At 45.0% G+C, this 24,596-nt stretch overlaps 2 protein-coding genes across 3 annotated transcripts; one reads left to right on the top strand and one right to left on the bottom strand.

Annotated features, from left to right (window-relative positions):
• Window positions 1–127: 127 nt before the first annotated feature.
• On the bottom strand, window positions 128–12,756 carry ano6 (anoctamin 6). Its single transcript, XM_076153281.1, has 20 exons — window positions 12,452–12,756; window positions 8,653–8,723; window positions 8,148–8,276; window positions 6,335–6,400; window positions 5,812–6,099; window positions 5,616–5,729; window positions 5,121–5,236; window positions 4,895–5,029; window positions 4,699–4,804; window positions 4,468–4,528; window positions 4,131–4,276; window positions 3,914–3,991; window positions 3,560–3,788; window positions 3,306–3,475; window positions 3,019–3,116; window positions 2,646–2,776; window positions 2,355–2,560; window positions 2,066–2,271; window positions 1,665–1,770; window positions 128–1,573 (listed from the first exon to the last, which is right to left on the bottom strand). The coding sequence occupies exons 1-20, from the start codon at window positions 12,546–12,548 to the stop codon at window positions 1,352–1,354; spliced, it is 2,775 nt and encodes a 924-aa protein (XP_076009396.1). The 5' UTR covers window positions 12,549–12,756; the 3' UTR covers window positions 128–1,351.
• On the top strand, window positions 10,958–21,265 carry ints13 (integrator complex subunit 13). 2 transcript variants are annotated; one of them, XM_076153321.1, is made up of 18 exons: window positions 10,958–11,062; window positions 13,785–13,907; window positions 14,459–14,709; window positions 14,800–14,874; window positions 14,982–15,184; window positions 15,369–15,449; window positions 15,563–15,653; window positions 16,311–16,439; window positions 18,067–18,151; window positions 18,246–18,338; window positions 18,511–18,600; window positions 18,736–18,914; window positions 19,001–19,165; window positions 19,254–19,408; window positions 19,494–19,724; window positions 19,839–19,972; window positions 20,062–20,197; window positions 20,353–21,265. In XM_076153321.1, the coding sequence occupies exons 3-18, from the start codon at window positions 14,485–14,487 to the stop codon at window positions 20,387–20,389; spliced, it is 2,109 nt and encodes a 702-aa protein (XP_076009436.1). In that variant the 5' UTR covers window positions 10,958–11,062; window positions 13,785–13,907; window positions 14,459–14,484; the 3' UTR covers window positions 20,390–21,265. The 2 variants fall into 2 exon arrangements, with proteins under 2 accessions (XP_076009436.1, XP_076009428.1); XM_076153313.1 differs by lacking the exon at window positions 10,958–11,062 and having other exon boundaries at window positions 13,474–13,907.
• Window positions 21,266–24,596: the final 3,331 nt, after the last annotated feature.

The raw sequence follows: 24,596 nt of genomic DNA, 5'->3' as shown, positions 1-24,596 counted from the left end.
AGATGTGCACAAAAGACTTCCTCTTTGGTTTCACCAGAAATGCAGACATACTGAGAATGACGGAGGCAACAATAAACAATGATTTAAAAGAATAAACTTGAGGCCATTTTTTTTTTATAAAATGTAATTATCAAGTACAAAACATAAGAGACATCCAGTATCTGCATAAAGAGCTATATCATACTGTTTGTGTGTGGTAGTTTTAGTACCACTTGATTAAATCACAAGAAGAGGCAGTAACACAGCACTGGCATTGAACTCAGAGTTGAACAATCACCCAGGAGAAGAATAAATGATTGCATAGTTGAGAAATCATGCAGTCGTAACGTGTGCAATGGGACTGAAATGATTAAAAAGTGCTGTAAGGATGATGTGAGACTTAACTCACATTCATTCACGCTCATAAACATGGAGGGATTCACTTTGAATTCTAAATACAGGCAAGCATAAACAGTGTTTTGCATAATGATGAAAGAACTAAAGTGTGCAATCATCCTTATGCATTTGTAAACGTTATATGATGCAAGTTTCTTCTGCTAAAATGTCCGGAAATATTTCTACTCAAATATATGGACTGAGCTCAGTGTTGTCATGAAACACACAAAAGCACAATGTGTTCACATACACATTCACTCCCAGACAGTCAGCCATCTCTAAGATCTGTAGTCCCGCAGATGAAACACATTGATAATTGACGCTAAATTCTTTAAGTTGTGGAATCTTATAACACTGATATTTTATGATGGCACATTCCAAAATCATCAACCAAACAGTGGCACTGATCAGCTCACACTAACACTGAAACCGTGAGAAAATCACATGCAGTCGTAGAGGAAAAGTGTGTCCCTTTCGGATCAGAGGTGATAACAGGTAAAAATGCAAAAATGGCCCTGTGTGATGGAACATTGAAGCATTCTCTAAAAGTGGTTAAAAATCTCTCCACATTCGGAATTTCAATCAGTTTCACAGGCTTTCAAAGACAAACTAAATATAAGCGTAACAGTCCAAAGATCAAATTTTCTTTGTTAAACTATTTGGAAATGAACATGTTAAATCCATGACCCATATGATGTCATCTTTCTGTCCCTCCCGTATGAATGGGGCCTGGCTGAGAACACAAAGGATCACACAAACAGTCATTCCTCATTTTGTCCAAAACTCCTGGAGAAACCTTCGGCACCTTCTGTCTACATCTTCTCGTCTCGACTGGTTTACCTGCTGGCCGCGATCGTAACGCTGTAAGCACTTCCAAAACCGGATAGTCGAGTATGTACAGTATCAGTGGTGCAACATCAGCTCTTGCATTTATTACCCAGACTCTTCCAGATGTGTGCACAGCGGCCTCTACTCTCTATTGTCCCATTTCCAGATCCATCTCGTCCTCCAACATGTCCACTCTTTCCTTGACGATCTCGTGATCCTGGGGTTTCAACCGCTTGGTCACCAGCTTGAGGTTGGCCTCGTGGATGATAACCTGCGTTAAGTATTTCTCCCGTTTGATCTGCTCCTTGACGGCATACGGGACGTCTGGGATCACGTAGGACAGGATGAACTTTGTCAGGTAAACAATGTGCTGTGGAGAGGAGGAGAACAAAATGGAAATGTGGAATAAAAACACATCTAAGGGGAACAATAAACAATTTCTGCGTAATTTCACAACCCACCTCCACAACAATGATGAAAGCCATTTTAGCAGCGATCACATGCCAGTAGAGGGTATTGTAATCATACTCCCTCGGGTGTCCAGGAGGAAACCGGAAATCTCGATACCTAGAAAAAAGTGTAAACAGTTTGCCCTTAGTATTGCAAAATTATTCACAAATATTACTGTCAGAAGCCATTATTTAAACTCTCCTTATGTCCCTTTTAACATTTGGTAAAGTCGTCTTTTGCCATGTAGAGGCCATTACCAAGTGACCCTTAATGTATCACTCAAGTACTTAAAGAATACAGTTCACACATGAAACAAACTGTGCACCTATCTCCCCTGTGAGCCAACTGCAAAGTAATTTTGTTCGAATGTACACTACATGTATAGCTTGATTGACAATAAAGTTTGTCTCACCTGCAGGTGTTGGTGTTTCGGAACCAGTAGGGTTCATGCAGCGGTTTACTGGCGTTAGAGAAGTCTTTGATGTTAAACAAAGACAGGGAGCTGTTGATGTAGCCCTCCATGGTGTGTGTGGATTGCTCTCCGTACGGGTACACGGAGAAGGACCAGTAGTAGACCAGCCGAGGGATCATGTCTGATGTGAAAGCGATGATCATGGCCTGTTGAAAAGTCAAAGTAAATAGTGTGTGTAACTTGTATTCTTTCTGACATGTACATGTATAGCATGAGGGCAGTTACTTACATTTGTTGCCACGGCTATGATGGCGATGCCTTGGAGAATGGGCTGCCACGCCCCGATATCCTGCGCCTTCTCTGGCACCATGCGGCGATACTGTGTGGTGATTTTCCAGGCGTCGACCCGGATCTCAAACAGGTTGTTGACCAGAGCCAGGACGGGAGCGAGCGGGAAGGAGGCGACGAACAGGGTCACAAAGCCAAACTGGATGACTGCGGGAGGTGAGACGCATGCGTGAAGAAGTACATGGATCGAGTGTCATACGAGACAAAATAAGGACAGACATGGTCCTTTTACCCATTTCTAGATACTCGTAGAACAGCCCCAGTTTTCCCATTGGCTGGAGCTGGTAGTCCTGCTCCCAGCGAGGGATCACCTTCTCTGATCCAACGCGGGTGCAGTGGCGGAAAATCAAATTCTTCACCCACCTACGGAGAAACGAGCACACATAAGTGTCTCAGTATGTTAATGGAGACTGAGTGTATGATTAACTGCTGCTCCAGCGGCTCATAGTTCATAGTTACACACTGCAGGCATAACAATCCAATGATGATTTCCTGATACACGGTATATGAAGTATATGTATGTGCTTCTACTACATAACTACGTGTTCTTTGTCATATGTTATTTCATTTAAGAAGAAAACGTGGTAAAGATGTGGACTGCTTACGGTACTAAGACTTCCTGGATGTTATTCCAGATGGCTTTTCCACCCATGATCACAGACAGTTGAGTTGTCAACTCAATCAGGCAGCCGCCAGGATCACACTGCACAAACACAACAAGATAAACGCACAACTTGCTTAGTATGTAGGAATGTTCAGTAGACTTCAAACCAAACACTAAGGCACATGCTCTTTTGAGTGTAATGTGGATTTTGCCCACCAGGTGGTACTAAAGCTTTCCACTGATAAGGCGTGTCAGGGAGACTTCCAAGGAAATATGATGCGGGATTACCTCCTCGTTCCTGTACTTCCCAACAACATAAACAGGATCTCCCGGATACCCAACTGCTTTCCCCTTGGCAAAGGCGATGTAGAAACAGGAGGAATAGTAGTTCACGAATTGAAAGAGGAACATTTTCAGGGTCAAGCTATTCTCGTACTCCGTCTTAGTCCGAGGAAGCTCTGGAAGGATATGGAAGCAAGTTCTGGTTAAAAGCTGAGCTGAAAAGGGGCGTTCAATGCTTAGACCAAAAGCTTCTTCCTCACCAAAGTTTGTGATCCAGATGGCGACCTTCTCATAGAGTATATTGAGGATCATGATGACAACAAAGCTGATGAGCGAGGCCGTGACCGACGTGGCCATCTGCGGCGTCACATACTCCTTAAAGGGCTCCAGCTCCTTCAAGTCCTGAGCTCGCAGTTTGGCCGAGAAGGCGAAGAACACAGCCAGGCGGTACACGGTGATGGCCATGATGGAGGCAAGGATCAACAGAATCTGGAGAACAAAATCAAACTAAAATCAATCATGTGTCTTTTATGCCGTGTGATGCAAGTTAAGTTGTCAGCGAGAACCAAAGTGAGGTACAGTTACAGAAATTACTTATTTAAAAATGATCTTACCCAGAAAAAGACCGTTCCCATTCCTAAGGACACTCGGATACATCGTCCACATCTTGTGTACGGCACTTTTTCTTTCACCTAAAACACAAAAAAGACAGATATCAATCAACAAATGAAGAAAAACTGAATACATATTACACTTTTGTAACGCTTTTTTTATTTAGCTCAAACAAATGACAAATGTGCTGCAAAAAGAAGGCGAATGTGTCTGGTGTACCCGCGTGACAGGGTTTATCCTCTCATAGGTGCACTTGGCTTCATATTCAGGACGAGGCGGCTGCTCCTGCTCAAGGAACTCCACCGTATCCCACTCGTACTCCAGCCGCGCCTGATACCGCTTCCAAAACTCCAGGAACAAAGTGACTGCGGCCAGGAAATGAAGACATTACAGTGAAGAAAAGTAAATATACATTCTGTCTGTGGTTGACACAAACAGTGCTGCTATGTAAACTGTGATAAGCAAAGTTCTGTCTGTACATAAACAGAGCTCATCCCTAATAGGATTGCACATATTACAGTGGGAATATTTTGAAGAATTGAAACGGTGAACTCACCCCAGATTGACATAAACACGGCAAACACCAGAGTCCCAAAGTTGTCGAATATGCAGAGTTTCTGCAAAGACACAAAACATGCAGGTCAAATCCTCACAGTTTGACCTACTTTGATTTAAATCTCTTACAATGGCGTCCATTCATCACAAATCTGATGACATATTTTCATTTTAATATACAAAGTATGGACACATGATGATGTATTTATTATGTAGATGCCCTAAGACTCACTTTGGAAGCTTCACAGGTGCTGTTGAGCCTCCAGTACGTACACTCCCTGTCACACTGCGGACACATCACTATAGCTCCTCCAATGTTGGGGTCACACACCTCTTTGCTGTGGCCATTTAACACAAAACAGAGGTCAGACAATGAGGGTAGGAGGAAGGAAACACAAGTAAAGAGATTCATACATACTATTGTATACCTCCAAGTGCTTGTTTCTTGTGTTTTGTAGCCATAGATGAAGCAGCCAAGTCCCACAATGGCAGCCAGAGCGAGCATTTCGGTGTAGAAACCCAACCAGGCAAAGTAAATACCTATTTTTTCCCCGTAATACTTTCTGCAGAGGAATTAAATTAATGCAATCACTATCATTTACTATCTATTCTTGCAGGACTTAAATAGCATCTTTGTTCGAAATTGTTTCCAACCTTATGAGGTCGAGCGGTTGCATCTTGTAGAAGCTTTTTGGATTGGCCCACTCTTCATACAGCAAGTATCTCTCATTGGGGCAGCCGTCCTCTTTGGACTTGGCATTAAAGCGGCACTGTAACACAAATGGATTACACGTGAGAGGAGCGTAGTGCATTTATAGTTCATGTTTCAGGCTCTGGCGCCAAACTAGCACAAGCTTAGATACTTGGAATACCGGAACAGCTGGCAAATTGTAAACAGAGTAAAGGTCAAAGCCAGAATGCCAAGACAAAGGGGGGCATCAAATATTACTGCAGTGATTCTGGATGAAAGAATGGACAGAACCAGAGGGGATAAAGTCAATCCATCAATAAGAAATAGGAGCAGCGAATAGGGATTCTGCTTAGGAGCTCTGTGGAAGCCAAAACATACAGATATAAGTCAGCAAAAGTAATACAAATTCAGAGAACTCTTCCCCTGTGAGATTAAACCAATCAATGAACCTCACGTACGTCGTGGAGAGGATACGCAGCTTTGTACACGTCACTATCCAGCAGCTTTCTGATCCCAAACTTCTTGGTGCTCCCTCGTATTTCATAGGGCGCTCGGCTCAGGATGTAATACGCCTGGCAGGAGAGGACGGACATGGTTAGACACTTTATAGTACCTGAAGATTTACTGCAACAGCAAAACAGCCCCTGATCCTACCATCCTGCTCCTCATAGACGGAGTGAAGAAGTCCTCCTTGTCCTTAACATGGAAGTGCTCCAGGCGGTCTTTCTCAAAAGGGGCGGTGAAGAACTCTGCCTCAGTCTTGATCAGGTCCTCGTTGGGGTAGAAGTACTTGGTGACGCAGGAGAAGAAACGCCACGGCGACGGGCGTGAGGACAGATCGTTGGGCTGGATGGGGAGCTTGATGTGCAGCACCTCGGCGTAGGTGCACAGCACGTCCCACGGCATGTGGATCTTCACAAACATCAGCTTCTCGTCCACCACCTGCAGAACGCCACGGGGTTAGGTTGAGCTTATCGAAAAAATGCAAACCTTTGAGGGATGCAGCTGTATCAGTATTTGTAGGGATCGTTAATTCCTGCTATTTCCTCACTTGACCACAAGCCAAGGGAGCAAATGGCTGCTTTAAAGGCTGCGGCACCACTGAGTACATTAGTTCCATATTCTTCCTCTGTGTCTCCCCCACAGGGACCCTGTGTGTAGAAAACAATCCACTTACAGATCTTGTGGCCTCCAGCTCCATTCCCATCTTCATCAGGCTGGCCTCGAAGTACTCCCGCCGCCGCTGGAGAACAACAGGAAATGGAATCAATGACGCGCTTGTTTCTCTGCGGCCTTTAGGGTGCTAATCTGAATGTACAGTTCAGCACAGCTGGTCCCACAACATATCACCAGCATGACCACTTATTTGAATGATTCTGTGGAAAGTCAAGGATCAATAATGTACATAGGAGAGCAAAATGCAGATGTTTTCTGACGCCATGTTTCAGCTTATATTGAAATGCATTTACTACTTATTTATTACTGACTGGCTACTGCCTGTATGTTTCCGATTTGAGTCCATAAGGAGTCATAACAACACACAGAGCCAGTGCTGCATCCTGGCAGGCTGTACATGTGAAGGGAACCCCACCCTTGCCTGTTGTCGGACCACGATTGGAAACAACAATTAAGAGGCTATAGCAACTCCTAATTGCCCGGGTGTGGCTCTTGGAAAACAAGATCTGGAAGTGTCTGCGCGGCCGATTACACCGCTCATCCCTCATGGACCTCAATTAGGGATTATTATGGCGGATTGCTTCATGGCGCATTCTGTCCAGTGTGTCATCTAGCTATTCATTGTTATTGCGGATATTACCTCTTTTAAAGTTCCTTAAATCAAGCTGACACTGTTGCATACATGCCAAGTGAGTCTCGTACATCTAAAAGGCAAACACTGACAATGCTTCATCACCTCCCGTCTGACAGCAGCACAGGGCTAAATCCCTATGTCGACATCACCTGAGGGTTACAGTTGCCACATTCCAGGTAGCCGTTGCTAAGGCCTGTGGCTCTACAGTATCTCCAAGCGCCGGCCTGCACTCTTAACCTGTTGCGAAAAACAGCGGTAGCAGCAAACACACCTGGCTGTTTCCCTCATTTGAAGCTGGGTGGAGTTGGAGTTGTTGAAATGTCTAAGTCTCAAGCCATAACCTCATCCTGGGTACATTCAATACGCCAGGTCCCGGACAGGTTTGACCTTATGGGTGTGTTGCTACGACAACAACTCCAACAAGCGCTTTGAAGAAACGGGAGAGCCCTGATCACAACAAATCCTCCACAAGTCAATCCCGTTCACTCATGAATCCACAGGCTGAGATTCAGATTTCAGCACTGAGACGATCAAATATTAAGACATACTGATTTGAATCTGCCACACAAACTCTAAGCAAAGGAAAGGTCCTCATTTCCTCAAAGGGGAAGCTCATCAGCATTCATACTGTTTGTTCCTGTATGAACGCCACTGGCAAATAACCATTGTGTGCTTAACCGTATCTCTCAAAGAGAAATTACACATCAAAACAATATTTAATGCCAGTGCACACTATGCTGCCTCTACAGAATCCTATTGTGATTAAATGACAGAACTCAATGTCATGCTGGAGCAAATAAAACCTCCCTTCACAAACACTGACTGACTGTTTGGACAATCACATTAGTCATTTTGTGTTTTCAACGATTTTTTGGACGGTATGGAATGAACTGAACGTATGTCATGTGAACAGTGCTCATTGGTATTCCAGTTTGGTTCAGTGGTGTGTGTATGGTTCGCCAGCGTCTGAGTTTGTTTTGCACACAATTCCACTCTCTTACACACAAAGAGAGAACAAGACTTTCAACTCAGGGATCGGACGTCAGAGCAGATGACTTCCATAAAATGCTTTCATTAAAACAAACATAAATGTTACTTTCTGTAGTACTTCTCTTTAAATGCGGTATAGTATGACACATCTCCACCTCACTGGGTTTGTTTGAAAGACAGAAACCTCTACCTTGCGTCTCATGAACGTGTGCCGCTTCTCAAACTCCTTCTTGTCCTCATCCTCGTACACCAGGATGAAGTCGATCCGCCTCTTGCCGTCGTTGAAGAACAAGGAGTCTGGCTTGTCGTTGAACTCGGCCTGGGGACAGAAACAGGGCTCATCGGGTAAGTCTACCGCGTCGAACTCGTACTCCTCTTCCTCCATTCTGTCATACATGCCTGCTGCCGATCATGGAGGCAAACACTGCCCGCTAACCTGGTGCAGGGCTTTTAACCTGCCATCCAGGCCATCGCGGAAAAGTGGGAAGAGTCAACTAATATCAAACACCCGCCCCTCCCTTTCTCTCTCTTTCTCTCCCTCTCTCTCTCTCTCCCCCCTCCTATCTCTCTCTGCGGGTTAGTCATGTCCATTCTATGGCAACAATCAACCTCTTAATCACTTAAACAATCTACTTGGCGGGTAAATAGAATTGGTCCGATATGCTGCGTCACACCCACATGTTGCACTGACTCACCAGTTGTACTATGGTGACGGATGCTCCCTCCACTATCGATTCATAGGTTGGCAAAAACTCCTGAGGGTAAACTGAAAGCAAAAAGATTAAAAACATGAGTAAAGACACCGACGTTAATACAGATACAGATATGTCACAGGGGAATATTCAAGATTTCAGATGAACATAATCACCACCGTGCCGTTTCGCTCCTATTTAACATAGTACCCATGTGTGAGCAGTGGAAGTACACAAATCCTTCAGTAGGGTTAAACTTCAAGCATTAGTACAGTTAAACGAAAGCAAAAACTACAGAAACAATCCCAAAACTAAATGTGTTTAGTGCCTTTCCACTCCTGTGTCCTGTGTGAATGTGAGGTTATTGTTAATTTAGGCCAGGGAAAATCTTTGCTGGACAGGTTTGACCTTTGACACTCAGACACTCTCAGAACTGGACTCTGAGAAATGTTCTACTAGACATGAGTGGATTCGTACAAACGGGCAAATGACTGTTATTCCCTGCTGGTCAGAGGATTTGACCCCGTGTCCCTTCCCATGGGGCTGAAGGTTTTTTCAACAAGTATTCAGATTTCACAATGTCTGATAGAGCAACTCCTAACTGGGTCAAAGCATGTCTGATTTGTGGATGGCAAATTGTTGAATCCTGACCTATTTTTCACATTTTAAGACATGTGCTGGAGCTTAAAGTTGCGCAGACAAAGTTGCGCTGATATAATCCAGTCCTACTTCTCTTAAAGTCATCAGCTCAAATTCTCACATCGTCCTTACAAACACTTTCCTAAAGATCACTCTGCCCTCATCATCACACCGCTCACTCCCCCTGCTGGGTGTGGTGTGCAGCATATAACAAACACCCTTGTTTACAGATAAAATGAATCATAAACAGCATCCAGGCGTGAGCAGCAATGCCCAGCACTCATGTCAGCAAGCTCCCTGGAAATATGAACGCAAATAAGAGGTCATGACATATCAGAAAAAGGGTTTGCTCAAGGGGCAAAAATGCCAGAAGTGCACTAAGATGCTACTTTAAAACAAACCGCCACACAACATCCAACAAGGAAACCCCTGGAACATTCCCACAGTAAAGCTGAGAACTATGACCAAGCTAAATGAAGACAGATGTTGTTTTCAAAACACAGGCCATAGTAACAGAATGAAGGACTGTGGAAGAACTCATATAATAAGATTTTCCTATGACAAAGATCAGAAACATGGACTTTTTATGACAACATGACAGAGCAGCAGGGGAAACCACTGTGTCTCAGCTGCTCGTCTCTATGGGTTCATTGGAGGATTTCTTAGACTCCCAGTGGAGCTTGTGTTATTATTATTTGACTTTCTCACTTACAAAATGGAATCCATACGGAATGGAAGTAGAGACGATGGATATAGCAGCAAGGCCAAACTGTCTCGTCCAGGGACAATGTTTAAATGTTTGGATTGTAGTTGAATACACGTGGTTGTATTTGTATTTGTAGCAATTAGAACTTTATTCATATTATTCGGAAATATTTTTCAGTAACACTTCCAGTTCACACTTCGCTGTTATCTTGTATTTTATGAGACTGTAATTGCACACTTTTAACACACACACACACACACACACACACACACACACACACACACACACACACACACACACACACACACACACACACACACACACACACACACACACACACACACATTGTTCATTTGACACCAAATCTTGACAAATGATTATCAACATACTTTCCCATTCAGGTACACACAGTAACCCATGCATACAGACAGACACACAGACAGACACAGACGCAAACACAGACACCACTGACTTACCACTAGCTTTTTATCTCACTTTCTCTGCTTTTTTACATCTCATACTCATATCTCATATAATCACCACTTCCTGTTTGTGACTGTGCCTTTTATGTGTCTGTCAAAACAGACACATAAAAACCCTTTCACCAAAAAAAAAAGGGATCAATATGTTGCCAGGGAGCCAGATGGTCATAGAGTTAAAATCCTGACCCTGCACACAGAGAGATACTCTGCTACTCTGCAACTGATCTGTGATATGGTGGTTATTCTATTGCGTTAGTCTAACACTGCCTGGAAAACACACTGCACTAAGCTTTGATGTGTGCCACTGTGCTGTCTCAGGAAAAGTGTGCACCAGCTGCTCAGTCATCACCACGAGCACCATTACCCAACATCTGCATTTTACAGTGAGTGAGTGTCATTGGCAAATCAGTATGTAAAACCTCTGCATACAAGCTGCTGTCTACCCACAACCCAGCCAGCGCTCACTTCCTCTCTTGAGGTTATCCACCATAGCAACGGACGACACTAAAATTAAAGGCAGGGCAAACAAACAGTGAATAAGCATCATTCTTTAACAGGAATTTACGCGTTAACTGCCAGTATGAAGGTGAGTGGAACACCTCAAATCTGCTATTTATACACTTCTCTTCCGTTTTAAAAGTCAGCTAAAGCCAAAGTGTCCTTCTCACCATCCCAACAGAAAATTCCTCTTTGTGTCAAACACAGGAGAAAGTAATGTCGTCTGAAAAACAAAGATGTTTCATCTCTGTCTTTTGATAGCAGGGGGTTGTGGTGATACTACAGTGTTTGTGCTGGGAGCAATTTGGCTTTGCTCCAGTCATCTTTCTCTAATTTGGGCATGAAGTACAATCAGATGATTCACCAGCACTGAAACATTCTTCCTGTAGCAAATTTAAATTTCCAGGAGTGGCTCAGCAATGCATCTGCAATAAACTAGTAGAATCTGCTGCTCTGAGAATACAGATGTGTCTAATGTCACTTCACCTAGAAGCCTCAGGTTAACTGCCACTGGTCTGTGGTCAGTGTGGTAAATCTTTTAATAACTACCTCCAATTCCTGCACAGCGACAGAGTTCCCCTAACATATAACTTCAGTTTGAGGTCAGCACGCCTGCCCTCCTCCACTGCTGCTCCTCTCCTCTTCTGTGCGCACAAATCATTTATTACAACAGATTATTACTGTGCATTAAATAGAGTACAGTTTCCCATCTCCTTTATGGTTTGAGAAAGCATTGATGGGGGAAATGCGTGGGAGATTTGCACTTAACTACACTTGTGCAACAATGAACCAAGTAGACACTGCAGGCAAAACAGACACAGATGAGCGGAGGAACATTTCCTATTAAGACAACCACTAATAAGTGGAGGTTTGGTACAGTGACGGCTTCACCAAAGCAAAGCTGTGGTTTCTGTTTCTATAGAGAGGAATGCAAGTAATGTCAATAACAAAGAACTGTTGGCAGACATCTATGTAATCAGCTCAAGCCATCCTGTCACACAAGTTTGAAGGCCACATGTAAAATAATGTAACAATACTAAAACTCTTTTCTTTAAATGTGTCTGCAGATATACATTTTGTAATGTAGCAAAATGTAGTTAATGTTTGGTTAGTAAGGGAAGGTGATTGTGCACAGACTACACTGCTCTCTACATGATGACAACAATGGGCTATACAATGAACTTTTATGTTTGTTCATTGGACCCGAGACAATTAAATCTTGCAATGTCATATAGTTGCAAGTATCCACAATTGGAAAAGTACTTGTAGAAGGTTTTTTTTAAACACACAACTGCTTAAACATAATGCAATAAAAGAGGTGATGAGCAAGTGGGAACATGAGCAGAGATTTCCAGTAAATAAAAAATGTACAAACTAACAGCTGGTGGGATCCACGCAAGGCCCACGTTCCCACACTGACTACACACTTTAAGTAAATGAAAGTCTTGCGAACCACAGAGATAAAGAGTTTTCTCACCAATGTCCTCCTCTATGATCATGCCCACTCCTGCCTCCCCCTCGCACTCCTCTGTCTCAGACAAGGAGTCCATCTCGAGGATATCGTTGTAACTCATCGTCTTTGTCGTGGCTCAAGTCGCAAGTGGGCAGCAATACATTGAAAAGTTGATGAAAGCAGTCTGTGTTACAGTGTTTCCACCGTGACGACCCTTGCTCCACGCATTCCGGCTGCGTTTCGTAACATTAATCCAACGACAAATCCAGATTCCTTCAAGTTGCTACTTGAGATAACGCAGAGGCGGCGGGTGGGGCCGGAGGAGGGTCTACCACGTTTGACAACTAACTACGCCGCGCCCACTTCACGCGCTTCTTAGCAATGGGACTTAAGAGAGGACACACTGCCACCTGTTGATGATTGTTTATAACTACAGCACGGGAGAATCTCGAAGGACATTTCCGGCCAGGATTTCCAATAAATTCTTACATTTTTATGGTAAAGCTTATCGTTAGTATTAGGGTAGGGTTAGGGTCAGCGCTGTTCAACCTGAATTTGCAACTATACGACCATATTCATAGAAACCCGAGAAAAAATTTCGTAGTTTCAGTGCAGGTCGGAGAAGTTCTTCAAGGTGCATCCCTCCTCCGTCCGAACAACGGCGGATCATGAGGACCAAACACGCACAAGCTTTATGCGTCCTTTGTTGTCAACGCACGAAAACGCGGAAAATAAAAACAATATCAAGTTGAAATTTAATAGATGTAATACACTAAAGTAATAGATATAAATATGTTTTGCCTCAGGATGTCCCAAATGCACCCAGTAAAACAGATTAAACGTCATTTGCCTAATAACTTCAAAACAATAGCTGCAGCATCATATTTTTTTATATGCAACGTATATATATGGATCAATTCAGGCCTTCCTGGTTAAAACGTGGATTCGCCAGAACATTGTCATTGTCAACGATAGTAAAAATAATTATTTCTGTCTGTGTCTATTGTGTTTTTGTGTCAGAGATAGGAACTGTTTATCCACAGCCTTGTGACCGGGGGACTTAACAAATAGGACGGAACGCTGTGGACATATTTCCACTAACAACAAACTCGCTAGCGTACAAGTGTCATTTCTGACGTGTATTGCTGCGTAGAAATAGTCAAATAATTAGAAGAAAGTATATGTAGCAGAGAGGCCAGTTTCAAATGATGTAAATGCTACAACAAGTATGTGTTTATATCTTAGGTAATAAACGTGAATCGGCAGACGATCCATCTTATTAGCTACAAGCTAACGCCGCGGTGTCCGGCGAATTCTCCCCCTTGTTATTAGTTTGACGTTAACTTCTGATCATTAGGTAGTTCTCGGAGTTCAACATGTCCTGAAACGGGCCCGATCTCTCGATTGGCAGCGACACGACCAGATTCACCCTTCAAATCTGAGCCGAAGAGAGGAGCCGCAGGGACGCGTTCGTCTGAAGGTAACTAAGCAGCTCGCCATGACGCTGAACACCAGAGCCATGTTTCACCAAGGATCTGAAGGAAGCTCTGGTTGTTGGAAAGACTATATATTTATATTTGTTCATCTTAAATTGTGCCTCATGTCTCTTTTACAACTTATACTATTGATAGTTTGTAGCTCGCACCTGTACAACAAAGCAATCGATAGACAATAATAAAGAGACAATAATGGAATTAAGTTTACTATGTTTTTGCTCACTTTGTCACAGAGTTGTGGCGCCTATGTGCGCTGCTGTATTCTTTGGTTTGGCTGCTTTATATTAACTGGCGTTTCTGATTTTATCTCAGACCACATTTACATACACGAGTTGCACCAAACTGCAACTCAACACACCAAATCACAGTAATCCCTGAATCTAAGTGTGACCAAAGGGGCAGCAGGGCTCTGATTTTAGGAGGAACTCTCACAAACTCATTAGAATCACTTCATCCTGCAAGGAGAGAGTGGTATTTTATTGTAACCACTACAATTTAAATGTTCTGTCCTGTCCTTTTCCCATTATTCTTCTAGATTCCCACAGGCCGCATATTTCCAAAATGAAGATGTTTGCCGTCTCCCACAAGACTGTCTTTGTGGTGGACCACTGTCCGTACATGGCCGAGTCCAGCCGTCAGCAGGTGGAGTGTGACGTGCTGACCAAGAGTCGAGCCCAGGGCGTCATACCTTTGGCTCCTGTGTCCAAGTCTCTGTGGACCTGTGCTGTGGAGTGCTCTATGGAGTACTGCCGCATCCTCTACGACGTTTACCCAACTAACAAACTGGTCAGCATCCATTTGACTCATGCCTAAGAAGTAATAACTAATAACCATAGCTTTGACATTGAAATGTTTTTGTTGACATTTCTGTTACAGATTAATTACATTGTGAGTGATTCAGAGTTCCACATCTTGAATAGCTGGAAACATGAACACCAGAGTACTCATGAGGTAACACAGAGCCCATGAATGCTCACTGAAACCTCTAATACTCCAATGGGCCGGCCTAAATGCCTTTCAATCTTATTGATGATGCTTCTTCCTGCTCTCTCTGGTAGCTCCTGTCAGCTCTGGCAGCTGTGGGGCCGCCTAACCCACGCGAGGACCCCGAGTGCTGCAGCATCCTGCACGGCCTGGTGGCTGCAGTGGAGTCATTATGCCAGATCACTGGGCTGCAGCACGGGAAGCGGACGGCTCTGATGGATACAGCGGAGAGGGTCGCCAACAGGGGGCGAATCATCTGCCTAACCAATGCCAAAAGGTTCAGTTTTACATTGAAGAACCATTTAGTACTGGAACAATACTTTAAACCCTGTGTGTCATCATCAGTGGGACATACAGTATGTTCCTCTGTATGTGTGCCGAGTCTTCTTCAGCCCATTGGCTGATTGGAGATCCATGTAAGACTGAGACAATGAAGTACTGACTTTGTGTTTATTCTGCAGTGATACACACGTGCGCATGTTAGAAGACTGCATCCAGGAAACCATTTTAGAGCAAAACAAGCTGGCTGCAGGCTCAGACAGGTGAGGAGTGGAGGATGTGTGACTTCAGTGCTTAAGTTACTGTCAGCATTATCTGCAGTAAGAAACTGAGGTGTGTGTGTGTGTGTGTGTGTGTGTGTGTGTGTGTGTTTCAGGCTGATGGCCATCCAGCAGTGTGAGCTGGTCCTAGTTCACATCTACCCACAGGGTGAGGACACACTGGTGTCTGACCGACCCAAGAAACAGGTGAGAGCCAACCGTTAGAGCTCAGAGGAAACAAACAGGAGATCACCGTGTTCAGTCAATCTCAGTCAAGTTATACAGTTTAACCCTTCATTCATCCATTCATCCTCATCTGAAGTTTCCAAACAAATGTGTAAATTCAATTCTATTCCCAATCTGCATTTTCATTCTAATAAATACGTTTGGCCATTAAAAAAATTTGGAATCGGAAAAAAATACAATATGCAAATACATAAATAAAAATTTGCCAAATAAATTTCACACTTGAAAAATAATAATTAATCTGATGGTCATGTGTTTTGCTCAGCCTTTAGTTTATGAATTCCTTTCGTTAGTTTTTGATCTCAACATTATTGACTTCAGATTTCTTCTCTGCAGTTCTTCCATTTCATTGAAACTAATATCAAAGTTCTTTGTAATATATAGCACCTGCAGCTGATTTGTAATGAATTTTCAAAGTCAAGTTTCCAATTCTTGATATTATTGCTGTAGCGCCACCGTCAGGAGAACCGCCTCCACGTCTGAGCTGACTCCAGAAATCTGACAAACTCACTTTAGCTTTTTCCTCACGCTGCTGTTTGATCTTTTATGAACCGGAGATGACGATCAATAACCAATGAGTGATCTCTGCTCTTCCCGCTCACCGCTTTGCCGCCTCAGATTTCACCTCTGCTCACCAGCGAGGTCCACAGCGTTCGCGCAGGGAGGCACCTCGCCACCAAACTCAACATCCTGGTCCAGCAGCACTTCGACTTGGCCTCCACCACCATAACAAACATCCCTATGAAGGTGAGAGCACAGGAGCGTTCAGACGTCTTCACTCACACCAACACATCTTCTTCCTTTCTTTATTTAATGAATCAATTGCACATTTTCTTTGTGGCCCGCGTCTTGCTTGCTTACTTTCTCAATGACTTCCCCTTTTCATTTGTGCTCTTCATCACTTATAATAACTTGAGGGCGTTGACCTTTTTACGTTATCTCATCTGCATGTTGATATGACTGTGAACCTGCTGCTGGTTTCATGCTGTATTTTCTGTTTTGCTAGCCCACATTAAATGTTTGCGAACAGGTTAGTACTCTCACACACACACGCAACTCAGGGAGTGTGTAGTTTGAGCTTTGCTCCTGCCCACAGGCCCACAGTGTCAGTCATTGACTTTGATGTGACAGATTTGATGGTGAGGCTGCAGCACAGGACGGGCAACTCTGGTCTCCTGAGCTCAGCCAGGGAATGTAGGGACCACATTGACCTTTGACCTATTGAAAACACACTGAATGAAGATGATGACACTAGACATCAGAAGTCAAGAGTGTTTGAGAATTGCCACATCTACACAAGGACTCAGATTATGCATCCTTATTATTTGGGGCTCTTCGTCTCCAGGCTTTAGTTTTTTCTGCTGGTTTTATGCATCAAAAATCCACTTTATTGCATGCATAATGTTGGTATCTTGCAGAAACCACACAGAGAATATATATGATCAAATATATATTTAAAAGACTGTTTTTTTGGCTTTGTTTTTTGTACTTCAGGGGTTTGATCCTTTCAGGGTAAATGATCCTTTCAGGGTTAACAATGCTTAATATTGGCGACTCAAAATCTGAGCTGTGGCTGCTGTTGTGATCAATGTTAAGAATGTAAATGCAAAATTCAAATTTTGTCATTTTACAGGTTGAATTCATTCATAAACAGGGTCTGGGGTTGAATCAGACAGAGTATCTACACCAGAACCAAATGGTAGAAGCCTGAAAAGCTGTCTCATGTATTGGAGGAGCGTTCTGACTAAAACCCTCTGGCCGTGCCGTTTCTGCCAGATACTGACAATCATTCATCGCGCATGAAAAGCCTGCAGGCCCGACCAGCGTTGCCTCGTCTTCATTCTCAAACACTGTCAGTGTCTGTCAGCCCCCCCCACCCCCCCTCTCCATCTCCGCTCTCTGTATCCTCCCTTCAGTTCCTCCTCTTCCATGACTCTCCCCCTTTAGTGTTTTGGTGTGGTCCATTGTGTCGTCCTAACAACTAGTTTTAACATGTGGACGCCCTTTACTGTTTAAATGTAACTAGCTGGTTTAATACGGACGTTAGAGATTCAAAACAGTCCAAAACTGTAGGATTTAGAAGTTTCTTTCTCCAGGTCAGGGGTCAAAGTGTGATCTTGAACCTTTAAGAGTCTGGACGTCAGTGAGATGTATGATAGACGCACCAGGATTCATTTGCCTCCTTGTTTGTCCATTTTTCATTTTTCTGGGACATGAAATCAGCAGTGTCGATGTCTGTTTGTACACCTGTGTGTGTGTGTGTGTGTGTGTGTGTGTGTGTGTGTGCGTGTGCGTGTTTCTGTGTCGGTGTGTGTGTGTGAAGAGTTGAGCTTGTGTTAAACCCCACCTCTGTTTTCTGTCTCTGGATGAGCAGGAGGAGCAGCATGCCAACACGTCGGCCAATTACGACGTGGAGCTCCTGCACCACAGAGACGCTCACTTGGAATTCTTCAAAAGCGGTGAGTTCCATAGCTTTGATTTCACGGAGTAGATAAGCCTAAGAAGTATTCACGCCTCTCATTCATATGTATCGTCAATATTCCTGTGGTGCAGGAGACTTGCACATGGCCGGCAGCAGCACTCGAGAGAACGGACTCAAAGAAACGATTACGCTGAAATGGTGCACGCCACGAACCAACAACATAGGTACGCACAAGCCTTTAACACTAAACATCCCACATCCTCTTTAGTTCTACAATTCAAATGTGGTGTAACTAGGAAGAATGCATCTGGCATTAATGCAGTCCATAAAGCGTTTACTGACTCGTTTGCCATCTGGACTTACTGATTTAGGTGTATGTGTGTTTTGCCCCTTCAGAGCTGCATTACTGTACAGGAGCCTATCGCATCTCTCCCACCGATGTAAACAGTCGCCCCTCATCGTGTCTGACAAACTTTCTCCTTAACGGTGAGCTGGAGTCCTCATTAGAAACCTGATGCATACCTAACTTACACAATTTACCTGCGACTGCGTTGAAACGTCTCCACAACTCACCGCTGGTCGGTCCGCCTTGCTGACAGCTTCACTTATTGATCGTTCCAGGGCGATCGGTGCTGCTGGAGCAGCCAAGGAAGTCGGGGTCGAAGGTCATCAGCCACATGCTCAGCAGCCATGGCGGCGAGATCTTCCTGCACGTGCTCAGCAGCAACCGCTCCACCCTGGAGGACCCGCCCTCCATCAGCGAGGGCTGCGGAGGCCGAGTGACCGACTATCGCATCACTGTAAGATCAGAATCCAGAATTATAACTTTGTATTTCTGTTGATTCGTGTTCCTGGATCAATCTACTCACCTTGTCATCTTCCTCAGGACTTTGGTGAGTTTATGCGGGAGAACCGTCTCACTCCCGTGTCAGAATCGTCCACTGACCCTTCGGGGAAGCTGCCAGCGGAGCGAGCCAAAGCTCAGCTCGAACGTCACACTCGCTACTGGCCGATGATCATCTCCCAGACCACCATCTTCAACATGCAGGCGGTAAGCATCAGGCCTCTTCTCAGATTCCCACGCGCTCTCTTCTGCTTTGTGTCATCGTGTCATTCCGTCTCCCTGTTTTCTTCGCCAGGTGGTTCCTCTGGCTAACCTGATCGTGAAAGAGACCCTGACAGAGGAGGACGTTCTGACCTGCCAAAAGACGGTCTACAACCTAGTGGACATGGAGAGAAAGAATGACCCTCTGCCCATTTCCACCGTGGGATCTAGAGGAAAAGGCCCCAAGAGGTACGGCCACCGTGACTCTATAACAATAATACAACAGTCAAACTGTCAGGATTAGTGACGGTCTGCTTTGCCGTTACCCCCCCAGGGATGAGCAGTACCGCATCATGTGGAACGAGCTGGAGACGCTTGTGAAGACTCACGCTGGAGCCACTGAGAGGCACCAGCGGGTTCTGGAGTGCATCGTTGCCTGCCGCAGCAAGCCCCCCGAGGAGGAGGAGAGGAAGAAGAGAGGAAGGAAGCGGGAAGAAAGGGAGGACAAGATCGAGAAGAATGGCAGCAAGGACACGGAAGACAAAAGCTGGCAGGACTCGGAGAGGTCAGTATTCATATTTTCCTCATTCATGGGCTTCAAACACAATCAGCTTAAGGAGAAAGAAGGATCTTCTGCAGGGCTTAAAGCTACACTGCTTTGTTGTTATTTCACATGAAGGCTAAAGGGGCTGTTAGGGGATAAAGAAGATCAGGAGGCAGAGGTGATAAAGGATTCTCCAGACTCCCCAGAGCCGCTCAACAAGAAGCCCCGTCTGTCCACGGAGGAGGTCCAGGCTCCAGACAGAGCCAAAGGTAAGGAGCCTGCAGCCATGAGCCCACGTGAAGCTTTAATGCAAACATCACCTGGCATTCCATGCAAATTCTCGTCTCTGCTGCTGCAGGTCCGGTTTCACTCCTCACCATGTGGACCAATCGGATCACGGCGGCCAACTCCAGGAAGCACCAGGAGTTTATTGGGAGGGCGAGCTCTGTGAACAACAGGTTTGAGCTGTACCAGACCCTGAAAGATGAAAACGGGTGAGCAACTTCAAGTGACAATTGATAAATATTCATCCAAATAATTTCACTGTTACCTCAGGCCCGGAATCTCAGTCGAGAAAAGAATGGGCTGTTATGCTCGTAGACTCGCATCATTGTTCTCACTTTTAGCTCTCTGGTTTCCCTGTTGGCAGGATGGACGTGCACGAGAACGGGAAAGCCTCCAGATGATGTCTGCAAGGATCCCGAGCTTCGTCTCTGCCAAGAAGAAGATTGTGGACCACCATGTTTGATCCGACACACCGTGGGAGTCGCCCACACTTCCAAAACGAGGACATAAATAGACACGTGATAGCCATGAAGCCCAACGTGGAATTTATAATTTTGTACCTATGATTTTGTAGATACGCTTTTCACACACTTTCTTTGTTGAAAGCAATAAAAGCTGTCAGTAGGGACATGTGCCTGACTTCTTGTATTAAAAGGAAGGTTTAGGTTTGACTCAGAATTAGTAAATGCTACGCCCAAAAAGATATGTAATTATTGAAAAAAAGTCCAAGCCTAAACGGAAATAAAGCAAAACAACAAGACAGACAGCTGGTAAAAGATAATTTGGCTCTCTCTGGTGTTCTCATTGTGCACTGCAGCTACAGGTGCCTGTATCTGGTTCATCAAATGAGAAGTTCTAATACCGGGCCCCAGGTTTTGAGATGTAGGACAATGAAAGGACAATCTGCTCTCCAATGGTATATAACATGAAAATATGATGTTAAAGTTAGTTTGTTTTTAAAGCAATCTCATAAAATTCTTTATGACAGTGTAATGGATCAACAAGCCTGGATTCACTCATGTGTCTGGATGATGTGACTGAAAACCTGACAACATGTGTAGGACAACAGAATGCAACAGAGTGGGTTTAATCACAGTCTAATTTCACAAATGATGTCATGCTGGTGATCCAAATGGGTGAATATGAATATAACTTATGTTGTAAACTTTAAAATCTGGTAAAGCTTTTCACGTGGTTTAAAATAACATTTCAGTCAAAATAGGTGGAGAATGCAGAGAAATCTAAAATGGCATAAAGATACAAGTTAAACAATAATTCCGAGAGAGATTGTAATGAACTGTTTACATTTCAATTGGGATTAAAATACTGTAATGAGGCTCTGTGTTCAGACCTTAGGTTCATCCAGCCTACATGTTTCCCTGCACACGAGGCGGCCACTCGTCTGCCTCCGTCAGGTGGATCCACAGTTGTGGCGGTGGAGGTATCTCGTGTTGGAATAGAGGAGGCAACCTCAGCTTTATGGACGTCTGATCCATGTCCAGAGCCGAGAGCTTCCTACCTGGGGGCTGGATGGCGGCGGCCCTCGACTTGCGATAACCACTGCGGAAGTAGAGAACTGCAGAGACGAGCATCACGATCAGGATGAGAAGGCAGATGATGAGGAGAGCTGCGAGCATGCCAGTCACCCATTGATATGAGCTCACGGGTTGAGCTGTAGCAGTGGCTGGGACAGATGAAGTAAAGAGTGTGGTGATAGAGGAGGGACCTGCAGAGCTGTCTGTGCTCAAACTAGGATGCAGGGTAGAGGAGACAGACAAGGTGAACTCTGTGGACGTGGGCGCGACGGTTGTGCTGAAACAGTCCTGCCTGAATCTGACGGGTGCAACGTGGGCGATGGGGAACTCTGGAAGCATCGCTTTTCTGAATGCAGGGTTGACCCATCCGTCAGCAGAACCCATTGCCGACCACATGCTCTGTACTTTACTCACATGGCATTGCCTGAAGCGACTGCGGCCGTTCTCACACAGGCTGCAGTTGTACCAAGACACCACGGTGGACCCGGGCGACATGGAGACAATAGAGAGGTGGTGGTCGCCAGAGCTGTTGAAGAAGCGAGAGAGTTTACCCAGCAGGAGTTCGATCCTGTGGCGGTGACGGAGTATGGAATGGAGGCTCAGGTGAAAGGTCAGGGTGAAGATGTGGCAGGGGTCAACAGGGCTGCGTTGAAGATCCAGGGTGAGAGGTAACCTGGCGCTCTGGCCCTGGCTGTCCCGGGCAGCCAAGAGGAGATGCTGCAGTGCAAACGGCAGGTCTGCCTCCAGGGGGACACCGTGAAGCTCCAGACCGTCCAGAGTCAACCAGGTGCCCGTGCTTAGGGGAGGGGTGTCGATGAAGCTCATCTCCAGGGAGAGGGCGTCTGCCTCGCCGTCCTCAGGGTCTAAAAAGGTTTTCAGTGGGATGGTGTAGTGGAAGGGGAAGCCGACAGTGGCCATCAACGCTGGAATAGACTGCAACACTTTGGGTGGAAGGTTCACGAGGCCTGAAATACAAAAAAGGCAACGTTTTTCAACAGTTCATGCATTCACTCCTGGAATGGATGTGATTTTACGTACTTGAGGTAGAAGTTGAGGGGTATGACAGTGTGACGGGGCTCTGTCTTAATGCTGTTAAGGTGCTTAACACCCCATAAAATTGATTCAAAGATGGACTCAGAATCAGACTTGACTGTCCATGTCCCACAGGTGGACAGACTGTGACCAGGCTGACACTGTCTGTTTCAGTCCATTGGCAGTTGAACGAGGACAAACTGACAGATGTGCTTTGTAATAATGATAAGAAGCCACTGGACAATAAAGGAGATGACAAAACAAGCAGGTGATGTAAGTCTGAGGGTCCAGAGGTCACTGGAGTAGTCGAGTGTATCCCTGACACCCACAGCACAGATGTGAACCCCTTTGACTTCACTAACACATCTGAGTAGAGACCCGTAGGATGCAATGACCCTGCTAATCCATAAGTCGTGAGGAATTGTTTACTCGAATCATATTCTAGAAATCTCGATAAAGAAGCAGCAGTCCGATAGCTCTCATTCCTGTGTGGCTCAAAGGTGAAAGAACTAGTAGCAAAGGCCAGAACGTGCTCCTTTGTGTTCTCGGGCCGAGTGCTGTTGAGCGGTGGGGTGTAATCACCATCTGCTTGGTCTTGCGCCACGGAGCTGCTGCATGATGGGAAAGAAGGCTCCAGACTCTGCATCTGGGGAGAGAAGGATGCAGTGCAGGGTTGCAGAGTAGCAGAAGGAGCAACGGGTTCAAAATGGTCTTCCTCCACTGGTACAAATCTCTGGAGTGCTGTCAGGGGAACCGCCGTCAGTCTCTGAGGATACTGCTCACTTTTAGTTTGGGCAACAGATGTCTTCTTCTTTGTCCCAGGCTGCAGAGGGACGCAGATTATTTCTTGAGACTCTTTGATCAGTTTTGTCGGGGGAGCCGTTTGTTGCCCTGATGGCTTGGAGCTCGAGAACAAAGCCTGACTTTCAGTTGTCTTATCTGGAGTGCTTTGGCTTCCACCGAGCTCTGTTAATGCAGCTGTAATGTTATGGGTTGAAGAAGAATACATCTGCAAAGGCAGAGTCGGGTGTGTTTGCAAAACATTTCCTGAGCTCAATGTCTGTGTCTTTACCTCGTGTTTTGATTGTAAACCACGTGTCACTACGTGGCTTCCAATTTGCTGTTTCAAAGAGGAGGCACTGGTGTTTGGTAGTGAGGAAGATGGAATTGGAAACAATGATGTTTTGAGAGTTTCCGCACTCAATAATAGAGGCCAAGTTCTGGGTGTCTCAAGCTGCTGTCCACTGGAGAACCCGAGATCAGACGGTATCTCCAGCGTAACTCTGGTCATGGAGGGCTCCAGTGTGTGCAACGCCGACGCCGAGAGCGAAGACTCCGGTTCAGATTGTGGGGACACAGACTGCAGGAGAGCTGATGAGAAGGGTGATGACGCCGAAGCCGGTGTTGGATATTGAATCGTCTGGTATTCCTGATTGAATCTGGAGTGTGGGAGCGGGGCGTTGTTAGATTCCTCTGGTGGAGCTAGCAAGGGTTTGGAGATGACGTAGCCTATGGAACAGTAAGAAGCAACAACTGAGTCATTAAAGTCCACTTAGTTGAAAGGCAAACAAAAGGCAAAGTGTTTCTCTTCCAACTATTCATTGAACACACCCTATTCATCTTCACTCAATCATTTATTGAACTCTTTCACAGGACAAAAATATTCCTACATGTATGTTCAGTTCTTCATTTCATCCTTAAGAACACACACACACTCATTCAGTCACTTGTTTTCCCATCGACCCTGTCCCCTCATCCTTACATTACCCCATATGTTCTATTCAAGTATCAGCTGCTTTCAAATAAGGTCATCAGGTCACATGACTTGTATGCAGACAGGAATGATGAAGCAGCTACAACAATCAAGTTTAGTCATATAGAAGTAGACGAGACCAGACTTACCCGGTGAGCTCACTGCGGTGTGACGCTCTGACTCAGCGCCAGTGGCTCTATAGGGTCGGGTGGGGCGGGGGGTTTCCTTTCCACAAGGTCGTGGGGTCAGACGAGTGACAAGTGCCTCTCTGTCAAAGGTGGCATGTGT

The sequence above is a fragment of the Genypterus blacodes genome, unplaced genomic scaffold, assembly GCF_046128005.1.
Source record: "Genypterus blacodes isolate CSIRO-AG114 ecotype Tasmania unplaced genomic scaffold, CSIRO-AGI_Gbla_v1 ptg000007l_1, whole genome shotgun sequence".
In the NCBI taxonomy this organism is placed as follows: Eukaryota; Metazoa; Chordata; class Actinopteri; order Ophidiiformes; family Ophidiidae; genus Genypterus; species Genypterus blacodes.
This window is presented reverse-complemented; position numbering and strand designations above follow the sequence as displayed.

Bases quoted from the DNA above. Each gene is read 5' to 3' on its own strand.
- ano6 (XM_076153281.1), bottom strand. From the start codon at position 12,548: ATGAGTTACAACGATATCCTCGAGATGGACTCCTTGTCTGAGACAGAG. The intron at 3,476-3,559 runs GTGAGGAAGAAG...ATATCCTTCCAG, and splicing joins CATCTGGATCACAAACTTTG to AGCTTCCTCGGACTAAGACG. The intron at 2,272-2,354 runs GTAAGTAACTGC...ACTTTTCAACAG, and splicing joins TCATAGCCGTGGCAACAAAT to GCCATGATCATCGCTTTCAC.
- ints13 (XM_076153321.1), top strand. From the start codon at position 14,485: ATGAAGATGTTTGCCGTCTCCCACAAGACTGTCTTTGTGGTGGACCAC. The intron at 18,915-19,000 runs GTAAGATCAGAA...CATCTTCCTCAG, and splicing joins TGACCGACTATCGCATCACT to GACTTTGGTGAGTTTATGCG. The intron at 19,166-19,253 runs GTAAGCATCAGG...TTTCTTCGCCAG, and splicing joins CCATCTTCAACATGCAGGCG to GTGGTTCCTCTGGCTAACCT.